Source organism: Cyprinus carpio, chromosome A23 (genome assembly GCF_018340385.1).
Source record: "Cyprinus carpio isolate SPL01 chromosome A23, ASM1834038v1, whole genome shotgun sequence".
Classification (NCBI taxonomy): Eukaryota; Metazoa; Chordata; class Actinopteri; order Cypriniformes; family Cyprinidae; genus Cyprinus; species Cyprinus carpio.
In genome coordinates, this window is record NC_056594.1 from 539,999 (window position 1) to 555,319 (window position 15,321).

Genomic DNA, 15,321 nt, shown 5'->3' on the forward strand with positions numbered 1-15,321 from the left:
TCCATCAGACAAAAACAAAAATCAGATTGCCTATGGAAGTAACAGAAGACCTCTCAACAAGAAGCAAACTATTAAATATAGCTGCAAGCAGCGATGGCGGGCTCAAGCCATCAGCGCAAACGCCACCCCGGTGGCATCAGGTAAACTGTGCCCAGCGGGCACATGCATTTACAGTAACCCTCTGGCACTCAGGTTTTAAGGGATATGGCAATTAACAGGTTAATCCGAAGCATCAAGACTTTGAAATCACATACACAGAACAATATTCATTAAGAAAGTGAAATTAAATGATTAATAAACTATTTATTCGAACCCTTGCTATTTTCGATTCTAATAAAAGTCTTGGCTGTGGAACATCTGTAATAGAGTAGGTGGATGCAAATAAAGTCATGCCTTTTATTTTTTTCCCTGTTTGCTATTTCACATTCCTGTCACTGAAGCGTTATGCCCTAAGACACAGAAGGTAACTGAAACAATGTGGTTTAAGTCAAGGTGATTATTAAGGGTCCAAGCACATTGGTCTGTGTAGCTGATGCAGTTACACAATGAACGTGTCTCTTTTCAAGTAAATTATGAGTCCTTATGTGAGTACTATTATATGCACAACATGAAAATAGATAACTAATATAGTGTCCCTTCTACACTTTTTCAGTAATGTGTGATAACTTGGGAAATATGTTGTCAATACAATTAAAATAACAAAGTAATGGTATTTAGGAGATGATAGCTTTTGCAGAATTACTATATTGGGCTTTATTAAAGTTTATGAAAAAAGAATTAATGTTTATGCATTTTTTATTTATGCACGTAAATGAAACATTTTCAAGTCTTTGAACAGATTTTAAAGTATTTGCTATCCTGTGGTGCCATCGAGTGGACAACATTAGCATTGTGGCCTTCATTTTTGAACAACATTATGAAAGGGGCCAATATTTTTGGAATGATTATAAATATTTAATGATTAGTTTACTGATAATATACCCACATTAAAATCTAATTTACTGATTCTGTGTCTTATTTCATGCTTAATCATGAGTTTAATATTCAATTTACATTTTTAAGCAGTGTTGAATGATTACTATGTGAGTTGCTAATTTTTTTTTTTGTTTTGTTTGTTTTATTTATTTATTTTTTTTTTTTAGGATTTACATTTAAAAAAATTAGCCTACTTCAAACATTTTAAGCAGCTTGAACAAAACCTGTTAATATTTATTACATACCACTGTAACTGTCTATAATCTAAAAAACAAATTTATTATGAAAATAAAGGTGTGTACACCAGTTAAATTGGACGATAAAGAAATTGCTAACAATAGTTTAATAGTGCATGTTTTAAGTTTATAGGTGTTTGGATGCAGAAATGGACAAATCAAATGTAAAATAACATGTCATCGATTTTGTTAAATATATATTAATTCTTGTTAGAGCAAAATAATAATAATAATAATAATAATAATAATAATAATAATAATAATAATAATAATAATAATTAATACATGAATACATACACACATACAAAAAAAAAAAAAAAGAAGCCAAGACGAATGATTTTCTGTTTTTTATAGATTAAAATTGAAGACAGAAAGCAGCTGGTAAATGCAGTCACTTTAATATTTAAATCCAGTATCATGATCCACTTCAGATTTATTTCTCAACAGTTAATGTTCACGTGGCTGTTTTCGTTTATATTCGCCAAGCTATTATGTATTTTGAAATAATCTTGTACGCGATTTGTTCGTTCTTGAGACGAAAAGCCAGAATCAGCGTCCTCTGGCGCTCGAGAGATCGATGTTATTCTGCCCTTAGACTGTCTCGCGCTGTCAAATAGTATTTCTTTTCACAATTAAACAGCTCAAAAACACCTGGATTCAGCTCTTGTTGTGTTCTAATTGGTGGATTGTGTGCATTCGCGGTAATATTATGTTTTAAAAAGCTCTTAAAACTATAAAAATGCTTTTATTGTGAGCTCGTGGTCAGACTGCAGGCGCTGATGCAGCGGTGATTTCTCTCTGGTCTTTCTCACTGATCTCCGGCCAAACATCAATTATTAATGAGATCTGAGCCGGTAATAATAACATATGTTGGTTCAGCTTGTCAGTGTGAATGAAACATGTATTTATTTGTCCGTTCTCGCCGAAAAACCATCACAGCTGGAGCGCAGAGCAATCGATGTGATGTTCAGTCTTTAGACAAAGAAAATCTCACAAGCACTCATAAACACTCATTTTCATCTCTATAATATGTTCTTCTAATTGTTTTGTGTTAATTCGCCGCTGTGTTTTAATGTAAAAGGCTGTAGTAGACTTTTTTCCCTTCAAGTGTTCAGAAGTCTCGAGCTGTCAGACAGGCTGCAGCAAATATTTCAATTTTAACACTCAGAAACATCTGAATTTAGCTCTTGGTGTGTTCTAATTGGCGGATTGTGTGCAATCGCTGTAATATTTTATTTTTAAAAGGTCTTAAACAAGAATAAACTCGTTTGTTGTGAGCTCGTTGAGACAGCACGCGCTGTTCGGAGCGGCGATTTATCTCTCGTCTATCTCACTGTTCTCTGGCCATACATCAATTATTAATGAGCCTTACTGACCCTCTAATAATAATATATGTTGGTTTAGCTTGTCAGTGTGAATCAATTTTATTTATTTATTTGTATTTTTAACCGATTTAAAAGTGAAACTAAGGGAGACTCCTCCCTCTCAGTCCCGGGGATTGCTCCTGTAGAGGCGCAATTTCTCTCAGACAATGAAAGTCTCAGCACACATACACTCCTAACACAGAGCCAAAAATCCATATTCAAATCAAAATAGCCGACTTCCTGTTGGTCGTAGCTAATGACTGTAAATTAGAAAGTTGTCCGTCTTAATAAGAACAATATATGTACCGAGTTTGGTGTCTGTAGCTAAAACTAAGCCCCCCACTTTTGACAAAAGGTGGCGCTATAGAGTGCCTCCTCCACGCCCTTTTATGACCTTTTGCCAGTGTCTAGCTATCATTAATACTGATATGTGTTCTGAGTTTCATGAAATTCTAAGCATGTTATCTGCCTCAAAATCAGAATACATTATAAAGAAAAATATTCCAGTTTGATATTTTGCCATGGCAACACTATATTAGATATCAATATCCCCTCAACAGTTTTACATGGGCCGTGTTTTGTCATTATTCTGATGAAGTTTGAAGCAAATTGAGTAAAAATAAGATGCTGAATTCAAAGCATTTTGAAAATGGCACACTTCCTGCTGCCAGTTGGTGGCGCTATAATTTTGACTCCTAATAGTCACATATATGCGATCGGCATCATACAACGAACAAATTGATGAAGTTTAATTAAAATCAGGAAATGTATGTGGATGTTATTAGACACTTCCTGTTTCTCATTTCTCGCCATAATTTCAATGCCTCGCCACGAGCAAACTGTTCGAGATATCAAAAATCCCCTGGCAATTTTGCATCCCCAATGTCTTGAGATCATGTTGACCAAGTTTGGTGGCAATCGAGTAAAAAACCTATGACAAGTATATCAAATTCCAGAGCATGCGCTTTTTACATAGCTCTAAATAGCTGACTTCCTTTTGGGTGGAGCCTATGACATGCAATACGAAAGTTGTTCGGCATAATGTGATCTATATGTGTACTGAGTTTCATATGAATACGTGCAAGTATGTTTGAACTATACATCAACATTTCTGACTGTGTTCCAGGGGGCGCCGTAGAGCCCCTGTGCCACGCCTGGGTCTCAGCCTCTGCAGCCTCCTAATGGCCACAGATTCTAAGGTGTGTGCAAATTTTCAAGAGTTTTTGAGCATGTTAAGGGCCCCAAAAGCCCCCAAAACTTTGACGGAAAATAAGAATACTTAACCCTAAAAAGCCAACTTCCTGTTGGGCGGAGCCTATGACATGCAATACGAAAGTTGTTTGGATTGATGAGATCTATATGTGTACCGAGTTTCATATGTCTACGTGCAAGTATGTATGATATATGGCCCTCCAAATTCCAGGGGGCGCTGTAGAGTCCCTGTGCCACGCCCGTGTATCAGTCTCTGCCCGGCCCTAATGGCCGCAGGTTCCAATGTGTGTGCCAATTTTCAAGACTTTTTAAGCATGTTAAGGGCCCTAAAAGCCCCCGAAACCTTGAAAAAAAATTAGAAGAATAAATAATAATAATAATAATAATAACAAATAATCCTAAGGAAAACAATAGGGCTCTCGCCCTCCAGGCTTGAGCCCTAATAAATAAAGCATTACTGATGTATGCAACTTATTATTATGTTTTTCATATACTATATATACAGTATATATACAGTATATATATATATATATATATATATATATATATATACATACACATACACATTTACATACATCAGGCTGCATTCATGAAACATGAGCTAATGATTTTTCACAACTGACTATCAAATCTGAGGTTTAAGTTGTGTTTGTAAATCCAGAAGAGTGTTTTTGGAAAGGTCCATTTTATGCACCAATTACTGAGAATTTACTGTCAAACGAACTCATGAATGAGACCCATTATACATTTATAGAGAGTAAATGGTTTCAAAACTGAAATGTGGGCAAAACAGCCTGAGATGAGGGCAGCGGTTACCTGCTAGGGATCCTCGTCAGGGATTCCCTCATTCTCCGAGATGTAAGTGCAGGAAGAGATGGAGTCCCACTCTCACCCGGAGTCGGAAACAATCTGTCAATTATCACATCAGTGTCATACGTTCTGGAATAATTCTACTCACTTGTTTGTAATAAGACATTTTCCTACCATATGAACAATTTAAGCTTGAAACACTACCTGAATGTGAAGCATATTTTTGTTAGTCCACAGTCAGTGAATCACCAACAAACTGCACTTACCAAGAACAGGCAGCACATAATGAGTTTGTCAGTCTATTTAATGGTACAGTGATGTAACATCTGAATTACGCACACTGGGACTTTTCGAAGCAAATACTGGTGTGACTATTTGCAGTGAATCTGACTGATAAATCATCTGATCATATCATGGGAAAAAAAAAATTCTGGTTTGTGCAAACCCTATTTTTAAGCTGCTGAATATATCCTGAGAGTATATACGAAACACTTACAGCAGTTGTCTGATGTTAGTCCAGTCGACACACATTGTGGGCACTTTTGTGCTGCAGTGCTCATGGAACTTGTAGCCACATGTTTGGCAACGGAAACCATTTAACAGGAACTTCTGGCATATGTCGCAGAAAGCTAATTTCAGAAATGTTTTTCTAACCTGAAAATGAAATAAATAATAGATTCAAGACTCTTTTATTAACTCTGAAATTAAAATGTTCAAGATAGAGATCACGTGCACACACACACACACACACACACACACACACACACACACACACACACACACACACACACACACACACACACACACACACACAAACCCCTCTGTAGCACTTACAAAATTGTGTGTAGTTAAGGGAACATGGTCCAAAACCTCCACTAGAAGTTCCTCCCCAATGAGTGAGGTAGAGTCTGTGTTCCAGTCCATACGAGACTTCTTGCTGTAATCATAAACACAAGTTAGCTCATGAGACCAAGCAAAAACTGTGTGAGCACTGTGCATGCTTGCAGAGATCTTATTTATGACCCATTCTAAAGGCCAGTGTTTACGGTATTACATGTACACTACACAATGAGTGTGACGCAACATCATCAGCTCCATTTAAGATAATTAAACTAATAATTTGTTTTTTAAATAATTGCTGCTTTGAAGAACTGCAACATTAGCTGTTAGCTGCTTGCTCCCGAAGTCATGTTACACAGCAAGGATGGGAACCTGGCTTTGTCTTTATTCACCGTTTTGAATAAAAATATATCACAAATGCTTTGTGAGGATCCAGTACATTTCCGTTTCAGGGGTTGAAGGTAATTCAATTTATTACAATAGACATGAGTACTCTGAAGAGGATGTGTTGTAAAGTAAATCTTGTTTAGTTAATTAGAATCAAAATCACGTTAATATCATATAGGACATATCTTCTGATTTCAGTTATCAGTATCAGAAAAACGCACTACCGGTCGACCTCTAATTCTTCATCGATGTTTAAGAACAGGAGAAGTGATTCTGATGCTGCGTGTAGTGAGAGCCATTTAACGCGTGACAGCTTTTGTTTAGCCAGTAAATACTGAGTGTAATGATAAACTCACATCAGATTCGGTTTACTGATCTCACAATGCAATACTCTCACAATACTTCAAACACAGCAAGATGTTAAAAGTTAAATGAGACTTATTTTAAAAACATATGATAAAGTTAACAAAAAGTATTGTTCATAGAAATGCTAAATTCGTTATTACATCAGTGGTGAAGCTGAATGGGCATGGGCTCGGTCCTGAACCCCAGTGCAGGGTCCTATCTACTGAAATGTGGAAATCCCCCAAACTGCTCGCCACACTCACAGTTAAATAACATATTTCAAATTTGCAATAGAATCTGACGTTAACTCTACTATAAATGTTGTGTCTTATTCTCAAATAGCGGTTTTCAGGCTGGACTAGTCAATGCGCATGTTTAGTCTTAAAGGTCCACTGAAGTGCCTTATGTGCGTTATGCTATGTGGTGACGTAATTTCAACTTAAACAGGAATACGGGGCGGGACATATCGAGCAGCCACGCCCCCTTTTTAAATAGCCAATAGCATTTTGTTTACGTCACAGCTCTAGATTCTTTATGAAAGCTTTAGCCCTTTAGATTAAATATGAAACTGTTACTAAAGCAAAAGAGTGATTATAATGATGCCGAGGATGTGTAGTTTGAAAATTGTGTAATTTATGTTGGTGCAGGACACCAGTGTTATCTCTTCTACTTGTCAGTGCTGTTTGTCTAACCTGTTCTCCACCTAATCTGATCCAAATGGCTATTAAATATAGCATTCTGTGTAGAATTCAAAGGGGTCTGATACATTTTGTGGTCAGCGTGACTCGATCTTATGATCCGCTGCGTGATATTGTGTCTCTGGACCTGAGCAGACTGTGCGGCGGTTCGCGTACAGAAGGCGACTTCTTTCGACCCAATGAAAAGCATACTTACACTTTCTGAATCGTTCTATATCCCCTACACAGAACAATACGTGCCATTCAGCATACAGAAAATACTACTTCTGTGAACCCACAGACCTATTTCAGCCGCAGTTTCAGCGACTATTTATAGTGTCGGGGAGGTATGCTTCAGATTCTAGAGAGCATCTGATTGGACAGAAACTTTGATGAGAAGCTGAAGTGCAGGGTGACGTCATCAAATCTGTTGATTCATATCGCCGGCAGTGAGAGACTGTGTAAGTTTTGAATGCTTATATCTTCTAAATACGAATTTTGTCATCGTTTTGGAGGACACTAGCTTATAGATGACTATAAGTCTAACATATTCATACCAAAAGCCAAAAAATTTACATTTTGATTTCATGGGGACTTTAAGCGTGTGTCTCCGGACACTGTCTGTTTCTATAGCAACCGGAGCCTCTAACGGCATCTGCAGTGATGCGATGACTTTAGCAACAGGCAAATTACTCTTTTAGCAGGTGTGACATATTCTGCCATACTGTACATTGCACTTCTCTCCCTTTCATAGTAATAAGAGTGCACAATCTTGATATTTCAAAGTCTTTGTGCATACTGTTTTTTTTAAAAAAAAAAAAAAAGATGCACAAATCTGTTGCATGAACTGACCTTCTCTTTTCCGGATGGAGACTGAAGACAGCGCAACACTCTGGCTGGAGCCCTCGAACCTTCAGCGCTTTGATCAGACAGCTGTGCAGCGTCATGCCTGGCCGCACATTCACTTCAGGAGTGTAGACATCATTTCAAAGCACAAAAACACACAAGATAAACCATGCATATGATTTTAACTGCGTTTAATTTTTCACATCCTTTAAACAATAATATTTGCAAGCAGACTTTGCCTGCTATAATGAGCTCTTCCAAGGAAGAACTTAAGTTTAGTTTAGACAGATTATTGTATTGTATTGCATTACTATGATTACAACAGTTTTGACCATACAATACCCGTATTTTTTCACTTGCACTACTGAATGTTTATGCAACTTTGGTTGAAGCGTTTATTTTAATATTTGTGAAATATGACTGAAATGCTTTTTCCCTGCTACACTATCATGAACAGAAATCTAGTCAGGCTCTCTCACCACGGTCCGCTGCTGGTTGGGTAGGAAGACTCGGATGGTGCGGCTGGTCTTGGAGTTGTCTGAGGAGCGCTGCTGACATGGCAATCCTTGGATCACAGGAGACACACATGAGCTCTCAAACACAGACTCCTTCATTCCCAGACCGTTGGTGATGGATCTCCATGCTCCCTGAAGCTGCTCCATTACAATACCCTCTAGCACTCACGTCTGGAAAAAACAACAACAAAAAAAGTGTGACTCTAAGAACTGTGAAGAACTGTGGCCTGTATCGTGATGCTAGCTGAACAAACTCAGGGTGACAGGATTAGTTCTGAGTTGACAAAACCAAACCAATTCAATCAGGTTTTTTTGGCTTGTAACCATGACACAGATCATCAACTTTCTCTGTCAGCTCAGGCTCTGATCCTGAGTTTATGGAGCGCGTGCACATGAAATTGGCCAATCACATGCCATAAAAGACAGAGAAACTGCGATTTGTTTCTTGTGAGAGAGTCGGTGCTTGATTTAGATTGTATTTACATAGTAAAAAGAAAAAAGTGAAAAGAGGCCAATTAAAAGAAAACAATCTTGCTTTGTCAGTGCAAGTGAAAGTTGTGAAGTTTATATAGCTGATATTATATGTAGGTATACAGAGACTCAAAAATGAAAGCTTTACCTATAGATTTGAAAGATTAGATATTATGTATCATTTGCATACTGAGAGAGTGACTTTATTTACAACTATAAACTGGCTTAATGGTATAGGATGGTCAATTATTGGATGCTATTAGTAAATAATAATACGTTAAATCATTCAGGAACTCTTCAGTACAGCTTGACTGAACAACACCAATAAACTACGGCCGTTACTGAACTTTGATGGCAGTTCCAAGCTGTCAAGTCACCTTTATTTATATACCGCTTTATACAAAACACATTGTGTCAAAGCAACTGAACAACATTAATTAGGAAAACAGTGTGTCAAATAAAGCTGTGTGTAAAAGGCTACTATTACTCCCACCAAATAAAAACCTTACATCTTACGCTTTTACATTTTGTTATGCAGATGTTAATAGTCTCTAGGGCAGCTTTAAAGAACTGGTCCATTAATAAAAGTATAGCTTGTATGGTTAAGTATGATATTGCTAAGAGATTGCAAACAACCTTAAAAACAAAGTATTCAGGGCTTGACAATAAAGATTACACAACAGCTGGGATAAAGCTGTATGTGTGTCAGTATTCTCAATCTGTCCATTAGGTCTATACCTGGTGCTGTCTGTGTCCATAATACTAATCAAACTACAGCAAACAGAGAGAATCACTCGCTGCTCTTGACTGAATCCCTTTAATAACAATCATTGTAATTTTAACTCATACAATGAAAACTATGCTCTGTTATCTTGCACGACGATTCAGTTTCTGTGGTATTTCTTACCTGAAAACTGCTGTTAGACATACCTGAAAAACTAATTCACTGTGTTTTATCATTTGTATTTTAGTTCTACTGTATTTATTTGTGCTATTGCTTGTAATTTATTTTTATTTTATTACTGGATGCGTACTTGTCTTTAATCTCGTTTGAACTTTATATTAGTTAAGCTAGTAGTTTTTGATGTGCAAAAGATAATTGTTAAATTTCACTGGTATCTACAATGTGGTACAATGTTGTAACACCCTTTTTATTAGAGTGCACAGTTATGTGGGTCAAAAACAAAGAAATTCAACTTTTAATGAATTGAATGAAATACATTTTTGCTTTCATCCAGTTAGGGAATTAATATAACTTATTCCATTAATAATATTTCGACTGTGTGTACATAACTGTACTGACAAACTATAGAAACTTGAATTTTGCAGATTGAGTCATAATAATGAAACAAACAAACATACAGACAATCCAGATTCAAGTTAGCCTTAATGAGCTGTCAAAATAATACACAGTCATCACGTTTAGATCAAACACATTAACTGCATTAAATGAATAGTATTGCTGTAGTTATCAGAGTCTGTACATTTAATAAAAACGATTCAGATCCCCAAACAAACGCGGTTTTGCACGAAAGCTCTTAACGATGTCGGACTGAATAAACGCACGTCTGTTTTTTTTTTTTTTTTTTTTTTGTGTGTGTATTCAAAACAAACAATCAAACAGAGGTCTAGTCGGTAAGGGTTTTACAAACTTTAATGGAAAGACCTTTATTTTCAGGGCAATCATCCCTTATTGTTATAACCGTATAAAGAGATAAACTAGTCTGAAGTGTTGAAGGAACTATAGAGCAGCTACGTTTTCCCTCCGCGGCCCTATTTCTTCTCTACACAAACCTATCAAATAAAAAAGAGAACTCTACAAACACTTCACTAGACGGCTATATTTCTATAATCACCAGGCGAAAAACAAATGTGTGACACGACCGTTACAAAACATATAATGCATTTCAAGAAGCGATAAACACTCACCAGAGAAAGTTTGAACAGTTCAGCTCCGCCATAACCTGAAGAAACGAGCATGACGTCACCCCCCCACCCACTGACTGATATTTAGGGCGCTTCTGACGGCACTGTATTTTTAATTTTTCAGAATAATTCATCATGACTATATATAGTCATGATGAATTATTCTGAAATATCATTTAAAAACATTCAGGGCATGGCCATGTTGCTACGTAGGTATAACATGACGAAAAGCCACGGAAATGAACAATGAATGCCTGTTTTTCCAAAAAGACTTTAGGATTGAGTGTTTGTAGCAAATAAAGGAGGCAGCGCACTTAGTAATAGTGTATGAAGCCGGAGTCTTAGGACTCTGTGGATATGGATGCTGTTTTTAAGACACTTTTTATCGTTTTAAATGCTTAGTAACTGTTTTTAATAGGCCAACTTTACTTTAAAATGCATCATAAATGAATGTGGTTGATTCAAATAGCATTCTACCGTACTACTCTTCTATTTATGCCCTGTAACATGACCAGAATAGTAAGAGCAGTGTGCTCAGTGCACAGCTTTGCAGAAGTACGACCGCATACCACTCCTATTATTTAAAAAAGATTTAGCAACTAGGTCTGACCATACAGTCTGTGGGTTTGACTCTAGAGAGCTGATCCTAGACCAGCGCGAGTGAGATATGATTCCGTCGAGAACAAATGATTGACTTTAGATGCAGATTAGTGAACAGGTTTGCAAGATTAATAGTATAATTTCATAACACTGGCCTGAACTGCTGGTTAAAATAATGAATAACTCTCGGTCAGTTTGAGTTGTGCCTCAAAACTGAACTCTGTTGTAGGATGTGTATTTTTGGAATAGCACACCGCCTGCTACACGTGATATTTATTTCACGAATACTCTGTGTACATTATAACAGAAAGCAGAAGAACTCTAATGTTGTTCCGTTCTGAACATTTCAACATGTTGTTGCTGTGGGCAGGAAACTGTCTCTTCTCGATCAGTGATTGGGCAGAATGGAGGGGCGTCTCCAGGCACTCGATCCTCATTGGTCAATACACTCTGAATCGGGGTCTCTTATTGGCTACTGTATCTGTCGCTCAGTGGGTTCATGCGCAGTGCTGAAGGGAGGAGTAAACAGCAGTGAGTCACAGCTAACAGGCTAGTGTTCCGCTATAGGTGAGTACACATATTGTCAGCGATAAACTCACATTTCCAACGGATTTTGTCCATATTAACTCCATGATCCGTTACTTATTTAATGGCAGCTGTGATCATGTTAACCACAGGGTTCGTGTGTGCATTGAGTGTGTTTAATCACGCGCGTTAAGCTAGCTGAGGCCTGCAGCAGCTCGTGGCTGCGCGGGAAAGTCTCATGTAAGTGCACGTGCTCAAATGCACTTCCAAAAATAAAACCCACAGCAGCTCATGAATACACACATCGCGACAGAATAGCGATAGAGTCGAGTGTTTGTGTGAAATCTTTGTGTGAAAATGCATGGTGCGGCCCAGTGTTGAGATTCTAAGGCTGTGGGGCATTAACATGTGACTTTCCTTCAGTCATGCCATTTAACAGCTATACATCTCTAAACACATGCATTGATCATGCAGATTTCATATGCATACTCTGCTGGTCTATCCCCGATGAAAGCAATTTCGCTTATCTATTATTATTTCCTAAGGCTGATACGTAATTTATTAGTACATGTGTTAAACCATTATGTAGGTGTTTTGACCTTCATTAAACCTCTTATTAAATACAGTGATGAGTGTTTATAGTTTTTTTTTTTTTTTATATACTGTGAAACCCCTGTTAATTGTTTGTCAGTCTTCAGCAGTAGCGTTGGTGCTAGGCCACGTGCCATCATCTTTGCCATTTACAGTAACGTTAGATGCTTTACATGAGATCTGAAAGTTTTTGATTTTATGTCTGTTTGGATTGTTTCCATAAAAATAATCAAGTTATTACTGGGTGTCATAAATGTGCTAGCAAGCTCACACTGCAAAGTTCAAGTGCAGTGATTGTCCCATGTAATTGTTTTTATTTTTTTATTGTGGAACGAAATAAACCTTAGACTGCATGGTATATGAATACAGAGATTGCAAATGTATGAAACTTTTTTTTAAGTTGTAATAAAAATGTCACAATGGAAAAAAAACTAAATTTATGGTTAGCATGAATGAAATCATAGTTTGAGGGTTTATCTCCACAGATAATGGACATGAGTACCAGCGAGTGCTTTGGATGTGGCCGCTCCGGACACTGGATCAAGAACTGTCCGAATGCTGGTCGAGGTCGAGGCCGGGGCCGGGGACGAGGAAAGGGTAGGATTACTTGAGTTATTTAAATAGCACTGCTTCTAGACAGATGCAGTCCAACTAAGTTGCTCTTTCTCTCTGTAGATCTGTTCTGTTACAGATGTGGAGAGCAGGGGCACATTGCGAGAGATTGTGAACAGACTGAGGATGGTAAGATGCTCTGCCTCACTACATTTTGATTAGTCAGAACTTGAAGATCTGTTGCATTGTTTGTAATCTGCATTGTTTATTAAAGCTTTTCCCTGCTTCAAATACAGCGTGCTACAATTGCCACAGGAGTGGCCATATTTCCAGAGACTGCAAAGAACCCAAAAAGGAAAGAGAGCAGTGTTGCTACAACTGCGGCAAAGCCGGTCATGTGGCACGTGACTGTGACCACGGCAACGAGCAGAAGTGCTACTCCTGCGGGGGGTTCGGACACATCCAGAAGCTATGTGACAAGGTGAAATGTTACCGGTGAGTCCCATCAGAGCTTGACATTTAAAGAAGTTGTTCACCGCAAAATATAAGTATTTAATAATAATGTCCAGATTCATTGCGCATAAGGTCCTTTTGTGCATAGTATCTGAACGCAATGCACCATGTGAGTGCGTGCTACAGATGTTGTCATTATAGGCTCTCATGCTTTTCTGTATTCAACAGAAAAAATAGCTTACAAGTTTCTAATGACATAGCGGCATGAATGAGAGTAAATGATACAGTTTATATTTTGGGATAAATGATCACTACTTTTTAAGACCGTGAAGAACAGGCTTTGAATTGAGCGGGAAACTAAAATGCATGTTGTTTTGCAGGTGTGGTGAGATTGGTCACGTGGCAGTGCAGTGCAGCAAGGCGACTGAGGTGAACTGCTACAACTGTGGCAAGACCGGTCACCTGGCGAGAGAATGCACCATTGAAGCGTCTGCGTAACTTCTTTCCTCTGTCGTGCCCCTCCTTTCCTGATTGATGGTTGTTTCTCTTCTCTGAATCCTCTTCATTGGCCAAAGGCTGGCAAACAGAGGCCTTTCCCAGGCCAGTGAGCAGCTTTGAGTTTTGTTTTTCCTTTGTTATGAAGAAAAGGGGTAAAAAAGAAAAATCATATTGCATTCAAAATGAAATGTTGATTTAGGTAGAGGTGTAATGAATGATGCTTTGTTAAGAGACCCCTTTCCATGCCACTGGTGAAAAGATCCATTACTGGGACATCCCGCCCCACAGGGAACCTCTGGGCTCACGAAAGTGAACCTTAGATCAAATGTAAGAGAGAAGTCAGACGAAGGCTCAATTCTGGTGTTTTGTTTTCTTTTGTTTTGTGGATATACGGAGAAAAAAGCAGGCTTAAGAAAGACCATTTTCATTGCAGGAAGTCCATTATGATCTGGTGCCCACTAGCAGCTCACAGCAAAGTGTGTGTGTCTACAAGGAAATGTAATATTGATATATTTGAATTAATTTGACTTCCAGAAATCATACCTTTTGAGTCGTCTTTTTTGTATTTTTATTTAGTTTGACTTTTTTCTAAAAAGTCACGTTTGAGGGTTCAGCAAACAATGCTTGTTAATGCTGAACATTACAGAGTTATTTTAGTCCTTTCTACTTTAAATTATCCAGTACAATAGAGAGAGACGTGAAATCAGCAACAATTTGCAAAAAAAAGAGAATGTTTTCACAGAAATCAGATATTTTTGTACAATATCACTTGGACTACTGTTAGAATATCATTGCTTGTACTCAGTTTTTAAGTCGGAAGGAAATTGCAACTTAAGTCCTAGAACATAGATATGTAATTTTAAACTGTCAATAAAGTTGGAGGAGGATGAGGAATTTGCCTGCATTCATGATTTTTATTGCCTAGAAAAATATGAAATAGTTAAGTTCCATTCCAAGTGTGTGTTTGGCATTAATTGGGGCTGAAATTTGAAAAGAAACCTATATATAATATATGAACTTTTTTTCCCCCAAGCGTATTTTTAATTTGTTTTTTAAAAACAAATTATTCATTGATATGAGCAGCTACATCAGACACAGTTGGTCCATTTCGTAGTCAACATGCACTGAAAGGTTTAGTACACATTTAAACGGGACAGAAGCAAATTAAGAGCAAAACATCTAATGCATTGCAAATCCATGCCATTTCATCTGCTCAGCCATCCAGCAATTAGAAATATTTCAGTGGTGTAATTTCTTGTCATCTTCCAGCAGACAAAACATACTTAGCCATGTTTAGGCATCTTTCTGTTATTCTTGCAGAGAGATGGCTAGTAAGATAAATAGGGTATGGGTGATGGCATATGAAGACCTGTGGCACAAGTTTTGAATCACTGGATGCTGGAGGATGAAATGATTCATGAGACTCCAGCAAAGTATAAATACCTAAAAAATAAAATCTACTCAAATGTATGTAATGTCTGTAACATACATAATTTTA

At 37.5% G+C, this 15,321-nt stretch overlaps 2 protein-coding genes across 7 annotated transcripts in view; one reads left to right on the forward strand and one right to left on the reverse strand.

Annotated features, from left to right (window-relative positions):
• The window catches only part of raf1a (Raf-1 proto-oncogene, serine/threonine kinase a), a 45,246-nt gene that overhangs the window by 18,631 nt on the left and 11,294 nt on the right, over positions 1-15,321 (reverse strand). For 2 of the 5 annotated variants that reach the window (XM_042712509.1, XM_042712506.1), the window contains exons 1-6: positions 10,608-10,752; positions 8,172-8,378; positions 7,699-7,811; positions 5,432-5,534; positions 5,094-5,251; positions 4,604-4,696 (exon numbers count right to left, since the gene is read on the reverse strand). In XM_042712509.1, coding sequence (XP_042568443.1) covers positions 4,604-4,696; positions 5,094-5,251; positions 5,432-5,534; positions 7,699-7,811; positions 8,172-8,354 — 650 coding nt within the window. In that variant the 5' untranslated portion in view covers positions 8,355-8,378; positions 10,608-10,752. Of the gene's footprint in view, positions 1-4,603; positions 4,697-5,093; positions 5,252-5,431; positions 5,535-7,698; positions 7,812-8,171; positions 8,379-10,607; positions 10,753-15,321 lie in introns of those variants that run through there. The other 3 variants (XM_042712511.1, XM_042712508.1, XM_042712507.1) reach the window with 2 other exon arrangements.
• cnbpa (CCHC-type zinc finger, nucleic acid binding protein a) lies at positions 11,620-14,717 on the forward strand. 2 transcript variants are annotated; one of them, XM_042712513.1, is made up of 6 exons: positions 11,753-11,771; positions 11,882-11,969; positions 12,806-12,917; positions 12,996-13,061; positions 13,169-13,367; positions 13,706-14,717. In XM_042712513.1, exons 3-6 carry the CDS (start codon positions 12,809-12,811, stop codon positions 13,821-13,823), a joined length of 492 nt encoding a protein of 163 aa, XP_042568447.1. In that variant the 5' UTR covers positions 11,753-11,771; positions 11,882-11,969; positions 12,806-12,808; the 3' UTR covers positions 13,824-14,717. The 2 variants fall into 2 exon arrangements, with proteins under 2 accessions (XP_042568446.1, XP_042568447.1); XM_042712512.1 differs by lacking the exon at positions 11,882-11,969 and having other exon boundaries at positions 11,620-11,771.

Excerpts from the sequence above, each read along its gene's own strand:
- cnbpa (XM_042712512.1), top strand. The coding sequence starts at position 12,809 with ATGGACATGAGTACCAGCGAGTGCTTTGGATGTGGCCGCTCCGGACAC. Across the intron at positions 12,918-12,995 it reads GGGCCGGGGACGAGGAAAGG|ATCTGTTCTGTTACAGATGT; the intron begins GTAGGATTACTT and ends TTCTCTCTGTAG. Across the intron at positions 13,062-13,168 it reads TTGTGAACAGACTGAGGATG|CGTGCTACAATTGCCACAGG; the intron begins GTAAGATGCTCT and ends CTTCAAATACAG.